This window comes from Lycium ferocissimum, chromosome 9 (assembly GCF_029784015.1).
Source record: "Lycium ferocissimum isolate CSIRO_LF1 chromosome 9, AGI_CSIRO_Lferr_CH_V1, whole genome shotgun sequence".
Lineage (NCBI taxonomy): Eukaryota > Viridiplantae > Streptophyta > Magnoliopsida > Solanales > Solanaceae > Lycium > Lycium ferocissimum.
In genome coordinates, this window is record NC_081350.1 from 40371348 (window position 1) to 40390766 (window position 19419).

General features: G+C 34.6%; 3 protein-coding genes across 3 annotated transcripts; all 3 read right to left on the reverse strand.

Annotated features, from left to right (window-relative positions):
* Window positions 1-808: 808 nt before the first annotated feature.
* Window positions 809-8350, reverse strand: LOC132030769 (ATPase 9, plasma membrane-type-like). Its single transcript, XM_059420511.1, has 14 exons — window positions 8025-8350; window positions 7230-7349; window positions 7040-7138; window positions 6450-6587; window positions 5598-5912; window positions 4870-5196; window positions 4667-4786; window positions 4261-4383; window positions 4076-4180; window positions 3690-3999; window positions 2585-3099; window positions 1966-2139; window positions 1687-1869; window positions 809-1412 (listed from the first exon to the last, which is right to left on the reverse strand). The coding sequence occupies exons 1-14, from the start codon at window positions 8073-8075 to the stop codon at window positions 1215-1217; spliced, it is 2778 nt and encodes a 925-aa protein (XP_059276494.1). The 5' UTR covers window positions 8076-8350; the 3' UTR covers window positions 809-1214.
* A 4812-nt stretch (window positions 8351-13162) lies between these two features.
* Window positions 13163-15381, reverse strand: LOC132069512 (large ribosomal subunit protein eL39x). The gene is made up of 3 exons (XM_059462848.1): window positions 15235-15381; window positions 15043-15146; window positions 13163-13363 (listed from the first exon to the last, which is right to left on the reverse strand). The coding sequence occupies exons 1-3, from the start codon at window positions 15235-15237 to the stop codon at window positions 13315-13317; spliced, it is 156 nt and encodes a 51-aa protein (XP_059318831.1). The 5' UTR covers window positions 15238-15381; the 3' UTR covers window positions 13163-13314.
* A 1242-nt stretch (window positions 15382-16623) lies between these two features.
* On the reverse strand, window positions 16624-19419 carry LOC132030770 (PHD finger-like domain-containing protein 5A). The gene is made up of 2 exons (XM_059420512.1): window positions 19315-19419; window positions 16624-17262 (listed from the first exon to the last, which is right to left on the reverse strand). Exon 2 carries the CDS (start codon window positions 17237-17239, stop codon window positions 16907-16909), a length of 333 nt encoding a protein of 110 aa, XP_059276495.1. The 5' UTR covers window positions 17240-17262; window positions 19315-19419; the 3' UTR covers window positions 16624-16906.

Consider the following 19419-nt stretch of genomic DNA (forward strand, 5'->3'; position numbering starts at 1 on the left):
ACTAACAGCGACTGTTGTATCTGTTTAGGAGAATTTGAAAAACAAGACGACGATACATGTGAACTTATACTTTCTGCTTGTTGTCATAGGTTTCATGCCGCTTGTATTATTCCTTGGTTACTAGCAAAAAACAAGATGTGCCCCTTATGTCGCACTTGCATTAGTACTATCGTGACATATGCTCGGGTTGAAGATTTAATTAAGTCACTCAACAGCCATCAAGGTTTACGGTATAGTGATACAGACAAGATAATTTATGTAACAAGTGATAAGGGTTCAACTATTACCTTCTCCATTCAAGAGAATCCCCTTGTGTAATAGGAATAAATGTGTTACACAATTGGTACGCTCAATGTAATTATTTCAATATAGCAACTAGCAATCGGTACTCTTCTTTATTTTTTTCTTTGGGCATGGGATATATTTTGTTCCCTTACAAATCTAATTAATTAGTAGAACTCATTTTATTTTTTTCTGTAATATTGAGAGAAAAGTCATGATATGTTTATTGTATTGTCAATTTGCTTTATCTCGTATTTTACTCTCATGTTGGATTGATAACTCAAAGATAGAAATATAGTATTCAGTAGTAATATTTATAGTTTAGTTAGTTTTGAAGAGCTCCAAACTAAACTTCTTTGTTGTTTCTTCTTTGTTGTTATCGTCTTCAGAGCTTCAGGTCTGAAATTGTAATTTAACAAAACCTAACTTCATATTCGAATGTTTGAAGTTTGGAAAACGAAAATTTAAATTCAAACTCGATTTGTATCTCTTTTCTCTTTAGTCTTATGATTTATAAGAGCAAATCTCTCAAAAATTATGCTTTTCCTTTTAGACATATTTTAGGAAAAAACAAATACATTAATAAATAAATATTTACAGAAAATAACATAAATGATAATGTTATTCGATAGTTTTGATACGCAGCTAGCCTTTGTACTTCACCAATATAGGAACTCATCCAACATTGATAACATCATGTACATTTTTATGGAAAAAAATAGCTGCAAAACTGCCCTTAGCCAAAAAAAAAAAAAAAGAGAAAAAGTTCATCTTTCTCCCATAATTGATTGCATAAGCTTAAAAAATATAGTGTTATTGGATCCTTTCAATATTCGATCCCTTTAGCTTAAACTATAAAATTCAACATGTCCCTTTGACAGTGAAAAATTCCCTCAATCCGTGACATGGTTCTTGAAGAATCGAGTAATTATTTATGGCTCGTGTGTAATTTTTGCAACTTCAGCACGACGTTTAGCCTGTTCAGCAATCTCGTTCAACTCCCGGTAGTTCTTGTCATGGAATAAGCCATTGCTTTCTGCAGTCTGAAGACCGTGAAGTGTACGTTGAGCCACAGCCCATTGTGCTTCTCTTTCGCCTTTTCCATAGTCCTTCTTTGTTGTGAAGGCGGTCTAATAATTTTTCCAAGAAACAAAGATAAAGCATCATTCAAAAATGAAACTTGAAAAAAAGAAAAGAAATTGATATAGATAGTCGTCTACCAAAATAATAGCCAACAAATGTATACTTTTTTTATATTAACGTATAATATACATCAAATATACATTTTCTATACATTATAATGTATATTTATTGTATAGTTGGCTAGAAAATGTAATTATTTCTGACCGACAGGCCAGGAGTGTAGTTCACAAAACGTGATGGCGATAAGCTTTGTTTGTTTACCTTATTCTGGATCATTGATTCCCAGGCCTCGCCACTCAACGCGTAACGACTAATGAATTTAAGAATATCAAGAGGGATATAAGTAATAATTGTGTAGACCCATATGATTGCTGCCCATCCCCAACCAATTCCATTGATCCTAGCAAAGTCCCAATGCGCGTAAACAGTAATTAGTGTAGCCACCTGAGTAGAAAAAACAGGATCTTGATTAGTAAGAATATATGTATACAAAGTTGTGAAAATTGAAAATGATCATTCAAGTTTTTTTCCAGGACTTACAAATTGGGCTAGAAAGAAAGCAATGACAAGCCAGATACCGGGACGTTCCATAAACGACCAGCTTCTTGATCTCGTCACAAAGATGAGAGCCTGACTGATAATACTCACTTGAAGGTATATAGCAGCTGTAAGTTCATAGTGGTTACCCCTGATTGATTTAACACCGAACTTGTCCTGCAGATACACGAGATAAATTTGTGTTATCGAGTTACAATAGTACGTTTTATTTTCGTTCAGAGAGAGTGTTGGGTACGTAACACCAACGTCCTGCCTATGGCAAGGCCCAGCTGATGGCAGGCCGGGATGGCTCGGTTTGGAGTCATGATCGAACGTGGCACTTGCTTGATGGAATTAGTTAAAGAAATAAAGTTTCACCCTTACAATATATATCACTACTAAAAAAATCAGGAATTAGCGATGGAAAAATTCTGTAGCTAAATAGCAACATCTGCCGCTAATTCTATTTAGAGGATTTCCAAAAAAAATTGTTAGCTGCGAGCAATTTTAGCTACCAATTAGCGACAAAGTTCGTAGCTAACTCCAATTTTTTTGTAAACTTTTTGCATGATGGTAAGTGTTAGTTCCTAAGGGAGGAAAGATTGGAAGGGAAAGAACTTACTGTAAAGAAATCAGTAGAAGCTGCAAGATAGAAGAACAGAACAGTCATGAGAGCTTGATAAGTTCCGAGGACGATTCCAGTGGCAAAGATCTCGTTGAGCTTCCACGAGTCGGGCAAAGGAGATGGCTTGACCCTGTCCTTAGATATAGTCATGATGGTTCCATCATTGAGGATGGCAATGATGAGGACCATGAAAGGCGGGAAGTCGAATTCCCAAATAAGAGCAATGAGCATGAAACCCATAACGACACGGATCGTGATTGAGACTGCATAAATAGTATAGTTCTTCATCCTTTGGAAAATGGCTCTGCTTGTCAACACAGCACTTATAATGACACCGAGACCTGGTTCGGTCAAAACGATATCAGATGCACCCCGAGCTGCATCTGTTGCATCAGCAACTGCAATACCAATGTCTGCCTTCTTCAGTGCTGGTGCATCATTCACACCATCTCCAGTCATACCACAAATGTGCTTTCTTTCTTGCAACTTCTTCACAATCTCATACTTGTGTTCTTCAAAAACAAATCAAATATATCCTTGTGTTAGTCCTAGTTCTAATAGTTTCTTGACTGAACGTGTTACGAAGGAAATAAAGATTTCTAAACGTGCCATGACAGTGTTGAAGGTTGAGACTATAACATCATGTCATTAAGGGTAATATAGAAAGTTTAAAGTGTTTCTAATATAGAAAGGTCTGATTTTTTCTCGGAACAAACTAAAAGCCAGAGAGTTTCACATTTCACATAAAATGAAACAGAAGGTACTACAATCAGACCTCTCTATAGCAACATCTCACTATAACGGCCAAGTTCTTCTTTTGGAACCAATTTTTCATGTTGTGTTATATTATATGTTCTCTATAATAGCATTTTGATATATATGCTAAAAAAATATAAACGACAGAAGGTATATGTTCATTATAATAGAAGGTACTACTGTCAGACCTCTGTATAATAGTTGTCCTCTATAATACTAACATTTCACTATAACATCCAAGTTTTTTTGGAACTGATTTTTTCATGTTATATTATATTATATGTTCTCTGTAATAACATTTCAATATAGCAACTAAAACTTATAAACGGCGCTTTAAATATTTTACCTGGGAAGACTCCTGCAAAGCCATCAGCCTGTTCAATGAGCTCCTCAATAGGAATTTGCGCAATGGTCTCATCCTTGTGGTCACCAAGAAGAGCTGAAGATGGATACATGTTGGTTCCCATACCGAGCCTACGACCAGTTTCCTTACCGATAGCAAGTTGGTCACCGGTGATCATCTTAACATTAACACCAAGCTCGAGAGCCTTGCGAATTGTCTCTGCACTGTCGTGCCTTGGTGGATCAAATAGAGGTAAAAGCCCCACGAATTCCCAAGGCGAACCAGCACTTTCCTTGTCTTTCTCTGGCACAGTCTGCATAAAAATTATCATACATAGGGATACCTTGCACTAACTCAAACAAAGTTATCAAACATTATGTTTGCTTTACCTGTCTTGCAACACCCAAAGAACGAAGACCACGATTGGCAAAGTTGTCGATGATATCATGAGCTTTCTTTAAGACATCTCCCCTAAGCTCACAAAGCTCAATAATCTAGCAAAAGATTCTGCTAGATTAGACACTAAATGTTGAAATTAAGTATATGAAATTGAAGGATAAAAGAGATATCTTACTTGCTCGGGAGCACCTTTGCTAGCCCTGTGCCAGTTTCCACCGTCATCGATATAGGTGATTGCAGTGCGCTTATCAACCGGATTGAATGGAAAGAAATGAACCTCTTCGATGCCTGCTCTTGCCTGCAATATCAAAAGTACTTAAGGTCATCTAATATCACTACTAAAAAACTGGAATTAGCGATGGACAAATTCTGTCACTAAATAGCAAAAGCCGTCGCTAATCCTATTTAGCGATAGATTATCATAAAAGTATGTTAGCTAAGAGTTATTTGGCGGCAGATCGGTGACGAAGTTCATAGCTAATTCCAGTTTTCTTTAGTGAATTTACCTATAGAGAATAAATCTTGTTCTAATGAGAAAACATAACAAACGAAATAAAAGAATTACTATTATTTCACATTACCTGTTTGGGATCACCCAAATTGTTAACAATACAAGCATCAATAGCATCCTGGTTTTCTACCCTGGAAGCTCTAGCAGCAAGTAACATAAGGGTATCCTTGTCTACATTCTTAGGGAATACCTACAACCACGAAGAAAAGTTGTTATGTTACGATAGGAATTTTCATAACAAAAAAGGGTATTATTTTTGTCTTGATTACGAACCTCAATCAAGTTTTTGTCAACAGTAAGCTTGTTAAGCGTGAGGGTACCGGTCTTGTCACTGCAGAGGACATCCATACCAGCCATTTCCTCGATAGCAGTCATCCTCTTAGTGATAGCACCTTGTTGGGACAACCGATGAGATCCAATAGCCATGGTAACAGACAAGACTGTTGGCATGGCAATTGGGATACCTCCAATAAGCAACACCAACAAATTGTCAATTCCATCTCTATATTTTCGCTTTTGAATCGGCCACATCACCACAATCTCAATCACTATTCCCACAAGAATTGAGCAGATACAAAAGTTTCCAATAGCAGTCAACACCTGATCATTCATATAACCACAACAAACTTTAGAAATAATAACAAGATTCATTCTTCTTTGCATATGCTATTTTGGAACAAATCTTTAACTTTTAGATATACAATCAGACCTCTCTATAATAACCATCCTCTATAACATTTCACTATAACAACCATGTTATTATATGTATCGGAACAACAACCTTGCTATATAGAGGTTTGCCTGTAGTACTTATCAAGATCCATTACGTGTCCAAGGACTTATGTTCTTCTTTCAATATATGTTATTTTGGAACAAATCTTTTTAGTTCTTAAGAAGAAACAGTTCGAGAAAAATGAAACTCAGATCCCAAATCTTAGTGTATTCAAAATAAAAGTTTAACTTAAATCGTAGAAAAGTCAGTCACTATTTTTTTTTTTCACCTTTTGGAAATGACCAACTTGGTTTGTGCTATCAACAAGATGTGCAGCCTTTCCAAAGAAAGTATGAACACCAGTAGCAATGACAACAGCCTCGATTTCGCCTTGCTTGACAGTGGAACCAGAGAAAACTTGATCACCGGGTTGTTTTGTGACCGGTAAGGACTCACCGGTAAGTGCAGCCTGATCAATCTTGAGGGGATCACCCTCAAGAAGACGAGCATCGGCTGGGACAATGTCACCCAGCTTAACACTAACCAGATCACCTGGTACCAGGAGTGAAGCTTCCTCCTCAGACCATTTTCCATCTCTCAATACCTGAAAACCACATTCTCAAGATTATCATCCATTTCTAGAGAAATAATTGTTTGAAAGAATGTGAATAACAACTTAAAAGCGAAAAAAAAAAAAATCTCTCATTGGTTAAAGACAACTTTTTCCTCCACTTTATAAAAAAGTCGTACGTTAACGGTTTGGCTCCCCAGCGCGCTGCTCTTAGTTTATAATAGAAGAGTGAATTGAATCCTCAGGGTACATACCACTATTGAAAAAGTATACTAAGGACAATGTCCAAAACACGCCTCAAGATTCAACTTTTATTGTGATTCTCCAACAATAATAAACCAAAAAACATGAATGGTACTTATAGGGGTACCATTCATGATCGTCCATTTCACATGGAGAAATAATCACCAAAATCCAGAGGGGTGTTGAATTGTGTGAGCATCTCATTTAAAATTGTGGACCTGATTCATTTTTTTATGGACCAAGAATGCCCGATACTATGTTAAAGTATATAACTATCTCATGTAAAAGCTTAAGTTGTTAGAAAGAGCACAATAATTATAGGGGTACCTTAGTTTTGGGAGCAAGATTAGCCATAAGGGCAGCAGCAGCATTTCCAGCATTGTTCTCTTCAATGAAACTGATAGTAGAGTTGATAATAAGCAAGACCATAATACCTACAAAGTCTGGCCAATCCGGTGGCTTGCCCTGCATTTTTCGAAGATTTCACCTTGGATTAATTTGTTTTACTTGATCATAAACATGAACAAAGAGAGGGATTAAGGGTGTGTTTGGTATGACGAAAGCCATTTTCTAGTTTTTTCCGGGAGATGACTTATTTTCTTGAAATAATCTTGCTGAAAAACATTTTCCAATGTATGATTGGAGAACAGAAAAAACTACAATATTAGCAAATCGGGTAGAGTGATATGTAGTATAAAAAATTGGCAATAACGTCTAAGGGACGGTTAATGCAATGATATGAAGTTAAGAGTTGATATAGTTGTAAAGGAAAATGACTTCCTCCCACAAGTGACTGAAGTCATTTTACCCCTTTTGGTCGAAAATATTCTCTGACGACCAAACAGCTGCAAAGACTTATTTTCTTAAAAAACATTTTCCAAAAAATACTTTCGGGTATATTTGGAATCTTTTATTACCCCTCCATTTGCTAGAACAATGGACATGATAGCAGCAGCTTCCATGACCCATGAGAGAGGATTCCACATAAACCCCAAGAACTTAAGGACCTTGTTCTCCTGTAATAATAATAAACATCAACACAAATTTTTAGTGTTTATTCATGTTCTTTTTCTAAATAGAAACTAGTAAAATAAATTAAAAAATCACCTTTTTCTCTTCAAGTTTGTTGGGGCCAAAAATTTGAAGCCTGTTTTGGCCTTCTGCATTTGTCAAACCCTCTTTGCTGCATTTTAGTATCTGGAAGACTTCTTCCACCGGAATGTTTTCCTGCAATATCATTTTCAACTATTAAGATCACAAGAAAAAATTACATTTTTTTTTTGTCATTTTTATTTCTTATCTTGCATAATACATCACTAATTTCAACCAAATTAAGACCAAAAAAATAATCATATCCTATATTCAGTGTTTTAACATTTTGTTCCTGTCATCAAAGAATTAGTTGCATGCATAATTTGGTCTCCACGATATATACTAGAGGTGCACCCATGATCTAAAGTTAGTAAGTTCATAATGAGTGTGATTTATACATATAATTCCTAAATTCTTTCTGTATATGTTCAATTAAATCCACACAACACGTCATAATAATTGTTTGCCAATGACCACATGCAATCAGTGGCACAGGGAGGATTTTCATCAATAGGGTTCATCATTTTCTACATATACATAGAAAATTGACCTTATATATATAGTATGATTTTCCAGGAGAAAAAAAAAAAAGGTACGAATGAAACCCTTTCTGCCCCTGCACGCAATGCATTATGTAATCAACAGATTTAACGAATCCATCAATCATTTTTACACAAGTATTGATATATATCTACACGATAGTTACTAAAATCTCAACAAATATTATAATTTGATCTCATGGAATCAAATTTAAATTCTGAATCCGGCCTACCATGAGACGGAGGAGAGGAGAGCGGAGAATATACTTACAAGATCAACTGTCTCATTCTTAAGCTCTTCTAAGGATAAATTAGACGCCATGATGATTATACACTAGAAAAAGAGGGACTTAAGAGAGAAACCAATAATAAAAAGTGAGTTTTCAACAAGGAAGAAGAAGGAAGAATGAAGAGAAGATCAAATTTGTTGTGTTAATATTAATATCACTCTCTATCTTCTCCCTCATCTATGCTCACTTTCTTGAAAACAACACAAATTAATCCTCTTTTTCACTCCCTCTTTTGAAATCAGCCCATATAATTATATGTTAACACTTACTATTAATTTTGAAATTAAATTAGAGGGGCAGGCTTGCTACTTTTTTGTGATCCCTCAAACACCCGTTTATAACTAAACACCTTAGGTTAACTTTGAGATAAACCTATAAAAAAGGAGAAACCATGAGAATTGCGACACATTCTCTTCATTCTATAAATGTCCGAATGTTTTGTTTTGCTTAACCTAAAAAGATGCAAAACCATACAATATTTAGATCTCTTCTTTCCTTTTTTTTCTCCGATCCTGTTGAATATCTTTACAAATTTTGTTTTTTCGTCATTGTGTATCCTACCATAGTGTCTATAGTTTTGTTTCAAATATTTTTTTGTTATAACACATAGATAGACACTTTAACTTGACATCGACAGGCACATAAACACCCTAACTTTGAGAATGCATGCACATCTAAACACCTCAACTTGATTTAAGTTGGCCCTTATAAATACCCCAACTTTGAGAATGCACATCTAGACACCTCAACTTGATTTAAGTTGGTCCTCGTAAACACCCCAACTTTAAAAATTAATGCACACTAGACACGGCTAAATTTAAGTTGTCTAGATGTGATTTTCAAAGTTGGGGTGTTTACGGGGTCATCTTAAACCAAGTTGAGATGTCTAGATGTACATTTTTAAAGTTGGGGGTGGTTACTTGTCAGTTGAGGCCAAGTTAAGGTGTTTATCTAGGTATTATGCCTATTATTTTTCTTTCATATTAAGTGATTTCTCTTTTTAAGTGATCACACTATTAAATAAACTATTATTCTAAAATTAACTAATCTTATCTAGAAGCATGAGAAAACACATCATATACTTCAATTTTTATAGGAGATCTAGTAGTATATTATTCATGTCTTCTTATCCGTAGTTACATCTATCCGATAGAATTGCAGGAATCGTAGAAATAGAAATAGAGTAATGAAATAGTCTTTATTATACTTTTGCTGACTCTTGTCTATACAACGTTTTCTCTTTTAATTTGTTTAGGAAAAAATTAACTAAGTAGCAAAGTGTTGGCGAAGTGGATAAAATTGCCAAATATTCGTCTAATTCACTCAGCTAAAAATAGATTGAATAATGATGTACCAAACTGGATCAAATATGAATCAATCCATGTTACAACAACAACATACCGAGTGTAGTCTATAAGTGAGATCTGGGCAGGGTAGCATGTACGTACGGAGACCCTTACCCTACACTTTTGTGGGATAGAGAGGTTGCTTTCGATAGACCCTCGGCTCGAAAGAGAAGAAAAAAACTCTTAGATGCATCTGCTGGGAGAAATTATTCATTCAATAAAGATTTGAAAGAAATTCATTCATCAAGACGTTTTGATAATAGGTTGTGCTTGAGAAAATGATTCATTCAATAAAGAAGCACAGCCATATTTTTAACAAAAAAGCTCTTGAGTGATATTATTTTCTTTACCAAATTACCACTCGTCCGAGTCCAATAATTTTTTTATAAATTTGAATTCTGGTCTCCCTTGATTTTCACCCACTTCATGGATCATTAGACTACACCTTTTCATATTGATAGGACTTTTGACTCGAGAATATATGTTAGTTTATTTTAAGTATTTTTTCATATGTTTTGTTAAGTGATTTGTTTTGTGAAGTGACAAGTATTTTAATACACTTTTGTTCTAAAATTTGTTCTTATTCTAGAATCTTTATATTCACCTCTTGTTATCTGCAGATACATCAATCCAGATAGAGTACCTTACAGGACTAGTGCACTATTTATTAACACCATGGAAACTCATGTTTTGATAATTTCTTTCAAATCTATTGTATTGCTAGTTAAGTTTTACTAATTAATAATAACAAGATATTTTTATTTTCTTCATCTCCAATTAAAGTATTAGAAATAAATAAACTAAAAATACACTAATCATTCCTTCGCCGGTCCAAAAAAAAACATGCAACTACCATCATGCCAGTTAAGTTACATGTTAATTCCATTATTATTTCTTTCCTATTGCGAAGAAATAGAATAATTAGGAATGAAGCTTGAAATACTCATTGATCAAATAATAAAGTAATTGAATAGTCTTATGATTCTTGTGTCGACTCTATTCAATACAACTTGTTCTCTATTTTTTAAGGAAAATAAAATAACAAAGTAGCAAAGTGTTGGTAAAGTGGATAAATTTGTCAAGTATCCGTGTAATTCGCATAGTTTGGATCATTTTATTTGAACTGAACCAGTATATGGATAAGTTCATATTATCCGCAAGACTAGGTTGTGATTCTAAAATCCGGAAAATGAGTCTCTGACTAAGTTCAACATCTCCTAACAATGACAATGTTCAAGAAGCAAGCATAGTATGGATATCTATATTATCCGTCTCTCAACCCATTTTCTATCCATGCTAAATATGAACGGGTTATGACCATTAGCTTGGGAGTGAAAATGGGAAAATAAAAACCGACTTCTAACAAATTGCTCACTTTTTCGGCTCTTGAGGCTAGTTGCTTTGAGGGGGGTTCAAAGAAAACCAACAAACTTCATCAAACTAATTCCAAAGAATCGGGAGGGCTTCGTATCTGTCAACTCGAACAAAGCAATTGTTTTCTCTCCATGACCTCTCTTAGAGACAGGAGATCCATATGCCAAATTGGATATGTAATTAGTGAAATAATTATTGGAGACCAGACTAATCTTCCCAAAGAGCTCACATCGACGAAAAGATCTAACACGTCAAAATAATCTAATTGTAAAAAAGGAATTGAATAGTGCTTTGATTTGATTTCTAATTGTAAAAAAGGAATTGAATAGTGCTTTGATTTGATTTGAGTTATTTCGCATTGGGAAGAAAAACGACTAAACTTAATTTGGTTTAGTTTTAACTAGAAACATTAAACCGAAATCAAAACAAACAGACATTATATGTGTAGTATTTGTAAATAATTAGTAAACTTTATCATAATCTCTGTTCAAAACATGTTATTTCATGTTTGGACTTGCAATAGTAAACTGTGTTCGTTTTCATCATCTCTTATTAAAGAGTTCTCATCTGTTTACTGCTCATTAGTCACGTCCAGGCCGAAAGAACCATATGACTGATATGAGTAATGGACGATATTGTTTTATGGCTATCTTTATTCTGAGGAATTTCAGAATATTTAGACCTAACTGATTTCACAAACTTAATATTGACTAACCAAATCATAGCTCATGTAGAAGCCTAGGCAACATGGCAGAAAAATAACATTTTTAAAAAACTTCGTACTGGAAAGAAAAGTCGATCATGACAACCCTTTAGAAATTCAGATGTCAGCACAATCTAATGTACCACTCCTTGCCTCAAAACTCTTCCAATGTAAAGAAAATAGAGAATGAGGGGTATATTCTAAACTATACAAAAAGATAGCATCCTCTTATAATGTACAGACAAATGCATACATCAACTGCTAATAGAATACAGTTGAAAACTCCTCTAGCCGGCTAGCCCTCACAAACGATGAGAGCTCATCCTCACCCTGGCCTAACCTTGGGTAGTCTCTATCAAGAATATAGTTGTAAATGTGCAGTCCATGTTTATGAATAATTGCTGTAAACAAATTTACTCAACATGCACATGCACATGCCACAGACCACTAAAGTGCAGTAATCAGTGTTCCAATAATTCCAGATCAACAATCTTAACAAAACAAGCTTTTAGTCAGATACTTTAGGAATCAGAAATTCCCAAGTTAAGTTTCTGGTGAAATACACTTCGATGCCACTGAAATGGACAGTACCTAATATACCGGAAAGTTAAATCAATCATCCACAAAATACGTGCTAGGTACCAGGGATGTGTCACATAGGCGAGGTTAAAAAGCCCAGTATGACACGGTAGCCGATGAAGGGACAGCCTCAGTACGGAAATAAAAGGCCAAAGGATAAAAGGTTACCTAAGCAATCTGGCCCTCGATAACAAGCTGACGCCACAACATCAGAGATAGGCCAGTATTGGCAAGAATACGGTCCCTACTATGACACGATAGCCAGAAAAGAAGCTTTCATTGGCTATTTCCAAGTATAACTCACTCACTTCTTAGGAGGAAACATATTCTCTAAATAGAAGTAACTAGAGCATAAAACATATACAATGTTTTGTTCTTTCATTTGTGTTTCCTCTTAAGAAGTGAGACAGTTAATCCTTGGTGACAACTCATTTTTTTAACAAGCTGTTGCATCAATAGTTGACAAGCTCCAACGTCAACCACCTGCCCCCGCCCCCAAGACACTTTACTTTCCCCTGCATATCGCGTGAGGTGTGTAAAAGCAAGTTAGTGCTCTGAGGTGTGTAAAAGCAAGTTAGTACTACTAGAAGCCTCTCTTTTTCTCTATGTATAAACACCTAGCCTTGTCTTGTCCCAGAACTCCTTTTGAGCAGACTCTACATTTCTCCAAGTTGTCTTCTCCTTTTCTTACCTTGTCCCCAAGAAGTGATAGAGCAAATTTGTTCCACAAACTACCTTTAGGCTTCAAATTTGGCTACCACTATACTGATAAGTTCAGCCCTCTCAATGTATACCACAATGCAACTCAAACCATGGTTGAACTTAAAGTGAATCTAATTAAGATCCACCAGAAACTATCTAGAACTTCTCCCTTGCATTTCTTCGCCATTGAGTTCATCATTATATCTCCTTGATGATTTTTTCCTTTATTTTCATGTCTTGTCAATCGTGCTTTCCTTCTATATAGAAATGTTCTTAAAAAATCCTAGGCAAATTCAGTGTTAAGCCAAGTACAGAGGAAAAATTTACTTCTAAACAGAACATCTAATTTCACAAACAGATTACTCAATGCATTGACATAAACCAACAAATACTACTGTCAGTTGGCTGGATCGAATTAAACGGAATAACATCTCAATATATAAACTTTGCTGAAATCAAACCACAATCTGTTTTCTCACAGAATAAGCTCCTATCGAACTGGAAAAAAGAAACATAATCCGAGAAGTTTTTCCATACAAAACTTGAATAAAACATGAGTCTTCCACCTTAAAACCCTAGCTTGGTTCTACGCCAGTGCCTGCGCTTAGCATTGTACCTAAAACACAATTAAAAAAAAACTTCATTAGCCCAATCAACATAATAGAAGCAAATAAAATCACGAAAAAGACAAATAAAACTAGGGATCTTTACAAATATATGCAACCCAACATAATATATTACACCTACATACCCAATTTTTTAGTTTAAATTCATATAATCAATTATTATTTTCGCAGCAGTGCTTATACACACGGTATACAACATTATACAAACATTATAGGACATTAAGAGCCTGTTTGGATGGGCTTAAAAAAAAACCTTATAAGTATTTTCAAATAAGCCGTTTATAATAGTAAGCCAAACGAATTAATTTTTGGGCTTATTTTAAGGAAAAATGGCTTTAAGACCAGTCAAACACTCAAAAAAACTAAAAACTGCTTATAGGAAAAATTCGCAAATTGCCCTGAGCTAAATTTTGCCGGATAAATATTCCCTTATCAAAAATAGACATAGCAGGCAAGTTTAAATTTCCCATATAATTACCAAAGTTATGCCGGACCGATACTTATTTATCAAAAATATACAGCTTTCTTTGATAATTCATTCAAAAGTTTATGCCGGATCCTTCATAAAAGTTTGCCCATTAAAAGTATGCCCCCACCGGCATATTTGTGAAGGAATTACAATATTATACAACATTATACCTGTAAGGGAAAAGCAAAGTTATACATAAAGTTTGCCATATCAACCATTGTTATCAAAGGTGCATACTTATGTGAATAAAAGGTGTTTATACACAAAAATGTGTAATTCTTAACAAGTGTATGTTGTTGGCGGCAACAAATTTAAACTCAAATTATAGGCTTTTAAAATTTAAATTGCGTGGAGTTCGAAATATGGGTGTTAAAAAAAAATTTAAACATTTCAAATTTTAAAGACCACATAATTTGTATAAGCAACTTATAAGCCAATCCAAACGGGCTCTAAACAATGTAAGCACCTTGTATAAAAGAGTATAAGAAGCGTTTAAGGAAAATCTACAAAAAAAAACTGAGCTAAACCGGATAAATATTCTTATCAAAAATAGACATAGAGCGTTTTTTCCCATATAATAATAGGAAATTTTCAAAAATATACAGCTTTCGAAAATTGTTACACCACATAGCCCAATATACAATATTATACAACATTATACCTGTGGGAAAAGCATTATACATAATGTTTCAACCTTGTATAGTGCATACTAGTGAATAAAAGGTGTTTATACACAAATATGAGCTAAATCTGGTAACAAACTCAAATTATAGGCTACATTGCGTAAATATTTTCAAAAATAGACTTGGAGCATAATTTTCCTAATAATTTTCACTAGCGAAGAGCATGCATAATTTTCATTAGTGAAATCAATAAAATAACTAAAAAAAACAATTAGTGATTATGCATAATTTTCATTATTGAAATCAACATAAAACACAAACAAAATAATATCACAAAAAACTACTACTAGTAAATATGAATAATTTTCATTAGCCCAATCAACATAAATCAGAAGCAAATAATTTCACGACTCAAGCAAATAAAATCACGAAAAGCAATTAGTGATTAAAAAAAAAAATGAAATTTCATTAGCTCAATCAACACAAATCAGAAACAAATAAAATCACGAAAGTGAATATGAATAATTTTCATAAGCTCAATCAACATAAATAAAAAAAAAAATCAAAATATAAGTACCTGATAGTGTTATCAGTCCTCATACGAATCCAGTAAGGAATTGGCCTGTTTTGCCTTTGTTTCTTCGCTAACTTCTTCTTTATCATAAATGTCTTATGAGAAGGCTACAAAAAACATAAAATTAATTCAATTAAATCAGTTTTTAACCATTTACGAGCTTATAATATGTAAGTAATTTGAATAGAAACTCACCATTTTCACAATTGGAGATCTCCTTTCGGCGATGAGCTCTGTTGTTGATTGAAACCCTAAGGACTAACAAAAACCCTAGTTTTTGGTTGTATATAATGAATACGATGTAATATGAGGCCCACTGGGTTGGCATTCTAGTTTGGCCCAACATTTTATCAGGCCACTATTTAGATTATATCCCTATTTCTAAAAGTTGTCCAAATATAGCCTTTCAAAATTAACCTTCAGAACAATATTAATATTTGTTCCTATATATTTATCTGTGCTAGCTACTGCTTCCTTTTCTCAGACTGCTCTATTATGACTTGTTCGCTTTCTTTAGTTTCATTTTCATTTTGTTTTGAACTGCTTGTGCTTATCTGACCTTTTCTTATGTTTTCTCTTTGTAGCCGAGGTCTTTCTGAAAACGATCTTCCGAGATAGGGGTAAAGTCTGCGTACACTTTACCCTCCCTAGACCCCACATTGTGGGATTTCACTGGGTATGTTATTGTTTTGTCGTTGTACTGACATAACATTTGAGCGTCATTTGCACTTTTGTGCCTATTTTGTGCTGGTCTTTAATTTTTTTCTCCTCAATTGCAAATCACTTCTTTGCGGGACATAAATTTATGTTTTTGTATTATAATATTCCACAAATTATGTCCCGTTCCCTTAAAGAACTCGTGTCCCGCTAGGTTAAGTTTGATTTTGAAGGACAAAAATTTAAAGATCCTCCATTTGAAGGACCAAAAATAAAGACTAGCCCACTTGAAGGACAAACCATGCAATTTCTTCATGCAAGGCTGATTTACGCCGGTGGCCACTTATTAGGCCGATTTTGTACATGGTACTAAAAGTTGTGTGTATATTGTCCTTGAGAAACTAGCCTTCCGATCAACATGACACTCATCAAATTTTTGCTCGTGTATTGCTCAACCTTACAAACAAAAGGTTAGACTATAATAGCTTTCGAAATTTCATGATGTGTCTTAACATTTTTTCATAGAATTTTCAATTTACTCAAAAGGAATCTTTTGTCTAAAAGGTTCATAAATTAAAACACAAATAAAAAGATGATCATTTGGTACGTTGCATGATTACCTTTGACCACCTAAAAGCATTTTTCTTATGTATTTGGCCTGAAGATTTGTATCTCATTTACTTTGACATGTTAAATGGTTTGTACTGAGGAAATTATTAAATCTTAGCACAATTGCCCAATTATTAGTTGAAGCTATTCTTTAGCGGCTGTTCATCTTCCACTGCCTGAGGTCGCTGGTCTATTCGTTAGATCTTCAAGAAGTCTGAAGATGGAGCGATATCAAGTCGTGTGACGTTCTTCATGCAACTTCCTATTACAAATCCCATCAACTTAAATAGCTTGCTTCAACTAAAGTACCAAGAGAAGTACAGAAAACAATCATCATAGAAAGGCATGGAAAGTTAAAAAGGAGAAACTGAAGTAAAACCTTCAGGCTCGATAAGGATCTAACAGCCAATTAATGTTGGCATTTTGTCGTGTGTCCTTAACACAATACAAAATTACAATGGGTTACACTTCTGATACCAGTATGTCATATCGCTAAGATCCAACGAAACCTAGCAGAAAGTTACATGGTCTACACTTGTAAGACTTGGTACAAAACTCTAGTAGTGAACTCCACCAAAGGGTAGAAGCACAATCCGAACCCTCATCTCTTCTTGAAACCATATTTTTTACGTTCATAAAACAGATCGGTCTTGGCACTACCCAGATTGACTATCTTTGGACAACCGTCCCTGTCTTTCTCCTGCTGAGTACATTCCTTGCAATAGTAAGCATCAGAAATACCAACACCTCCACAGATGACACAACGCCCTTGAAAGGATCCATAGTTGCATTCATCACAAACTCGGACAAGTGTGCAAGGACGGACGTATGAATCACAAATCACACACTTTCCATCACATTTCTCACAAAGTCGTCCAATAGCTATTCCTGGCTGCTTCCGGCACATGATCAAATCAGGATGATGCTTGGCCATATTTCTCGCGGTGAGGTCTTAACCTGGAAAAGAAGAAATGAAGCAAGAGTCATTAGCAGACAGCAGAAACAAGGTAAAATAATAAACTTGAATCCATATAATTACGTTGATTGTAGCAGAAAGCATAATATAAATAGGACAAGAAGTATAATACACCAATGTAATCACACAGAATTGGTATGTGATAAAATAATATGTTAAAAATTGATAGTCTGCCAAGTATTATCACCCTAACGTGCAATGAGCGCTTCAGATAAGAAGGAAAATGAAGAAAATAGCATCAGTTACAGAATTGTCCAAAACAACTTGATTTCCATCGGTTCTGACACTTCCTAGATGAAGATTGAACTAGCTCTACCGCTACCCCTAGCCCTACCACTACCCCTTGCTCCCGCTCTTTTCCCCTGATAAGGGTTCGCCAAACATTATGGAAAATGGTATAGACCATGGTTAAATTTGAGTTCCCCAAAGTGTTTTTTTTTTATTTTTTTATTTAAAGGGTAAAGACAATGTACAATCAACTTTTCCCTTCTCAAATTTTAGATCTTCTCGACCTACCAAAGTAAAAAAGAAAAGAAAGATAAATTGGACCCTCACGGAAATTTTCAGAAATTGTGCGCGCTTATGTAATGCAGTTGCTGGTGACATCATGCACCTCTGATTCTAATTCTCTCCACAGAGAGTGACTGATATCTACATCACCTATACCAGAAATTTATTTGGTTAAACCCGTTAATAGTAATATTTCATGTTTGTTAATATAAGAGCTTTATAAACACTAGTACACTTGCAAAGATCTCAGCTGCACTGCTGCACTATCTTACATTTTATTTCGCAGGCAAAAAGATCTGATGAATAGGAGAATACCACAAAGGCGCAGAGAAGCAAGAAGCTCAAGTTATTTTGAGTTGTGAACCTACACTTCAACTCATTTCATACAGTTGGATTTTTAGAGAATCACTCACTTTTTCAATAATGAAACTATTGCCTTCTAGTCTGCAGGATAAGAAGTCCATATACTTGCTGCATTAGTCTTAATAGTTAATCTTCTCAATTTTGAACGTATAAGCATCCATCCCCTGATTCCCTTTTTCCTTGTACAGGCTAATTGCATACATATTGCCTAAGATGATCTTGATCATTATTAAATGTATACAATCATTGAACTTTGATAAGTTGCTTAATAAAGTGAAGACTGGGTTCAGATCCTAACAAAAGTCAAAAGGTGGTTTCTTCTCTGAGTCACCTTATACTTGTACTGGTGGGAGGTCGCAGGTGCCCAATGGAATAGTCAAGGTACGAGCAAACTAACTAGGACTGTACAACTATCAAATAGAAATAAGAAAATTAAACTTTAATAAGTTTATTCGGCTCTTCCACCAGCACACGACTAAGTTACTACTCCTATCAGTTATCAAGAAACGCCCGAGTTCGACATATAGCGCACACACTGATTATCATGCGAATGAATCTTCTCTTTTCTTTTATTTTTTTTTTCTTTTTTTGTGAGAAGGCCTTTAAGTATCTTTCTTTGTTTGTTTATGAAGTGTTATATACATTATAAAAATCAAATGCTTTACTATTTACTGTTGAGGTTAACAGGGACATCCTTATTTCTGCTACTGCAACAAAGTTAACTGGCATAATACTGTGAACTCAATCCATCTCCAAAAAAAATGTTCTGAACTCAATTACTTACATCTAAACCTAAAACTAAAGGTTATCAAGAGTCAAAAAAAAAAAATTATTTACAACATAAAACATAACAAAACATTCTGAGCCGTGTTAGAAAATTAATATTTTTTCCCCTTCATAGCACAATCTCGCAAAACTAATGACTAATTCAACCAGTATAAAATTAAGTAATAAGTTGAATCCAAACACAATATCAAACAAAACATGATTAAATTAGCTATTAGCAACAGCAAAAACTCAACCAGTACGAAATTAAGTAATTAGTTGAATTCAAACACAAAACAAATACAGCTGTTGAAATTCAACCCGATACATAATTAAGTAATTAGTTGATAAAACAAACGCAATTAAGAACAATGTAAGAGCAGGTAAAGCAAAACCTGATTCGAAGAAGGAAGTTTCTAGAACCGAAGGAAGGACAAAAATTGGGCTGAGAGGAGTATTGGAAATGACCCGACAAAATATTAAGGCCGGTGTCTTTTTAT

Bases quoted from the DNA above. Each gene is read 5' to 3' on its own strand.
- LOC132069512 (XM_059462848.1), bottom strand. The intron at 13,364-15,042 runs GTACTTATATTT...ATTGTGTTTTAG, and splicing joins AGGACTGATAACACTATCAG to GTACAATGCTAAGCGCAGGC.
- LOC132030770 (XM_059420512.1), bottom strand. From the start codon at position 17,239: ATGGCCAAGCATCATCCTGATTTGATCATGTGCCGGAAGCAGCCAGGA.
- LOC132030769 (XM_059420511.1), bottom strand. From the start codon at position 8,075: ATGGCGTCTAATTTATCCTTAGAAGAGCTTAAGAATGAGACAGTTGAT. The intron at 4,787-4,869 runs GTTCGTAATCAA...TCGTGGTTGTAG, and splicing joins TTGACAAAAACTTGATTGAG to GTATTCCCTAAGAATGTAGA. The intron at 1,413-1,686 runs GTAAACAAACAA...AAAAATTATTAG, and splicing joins AATCAATGATCCAGAATAAG to ACCGCCTTCACAACAAAGAA.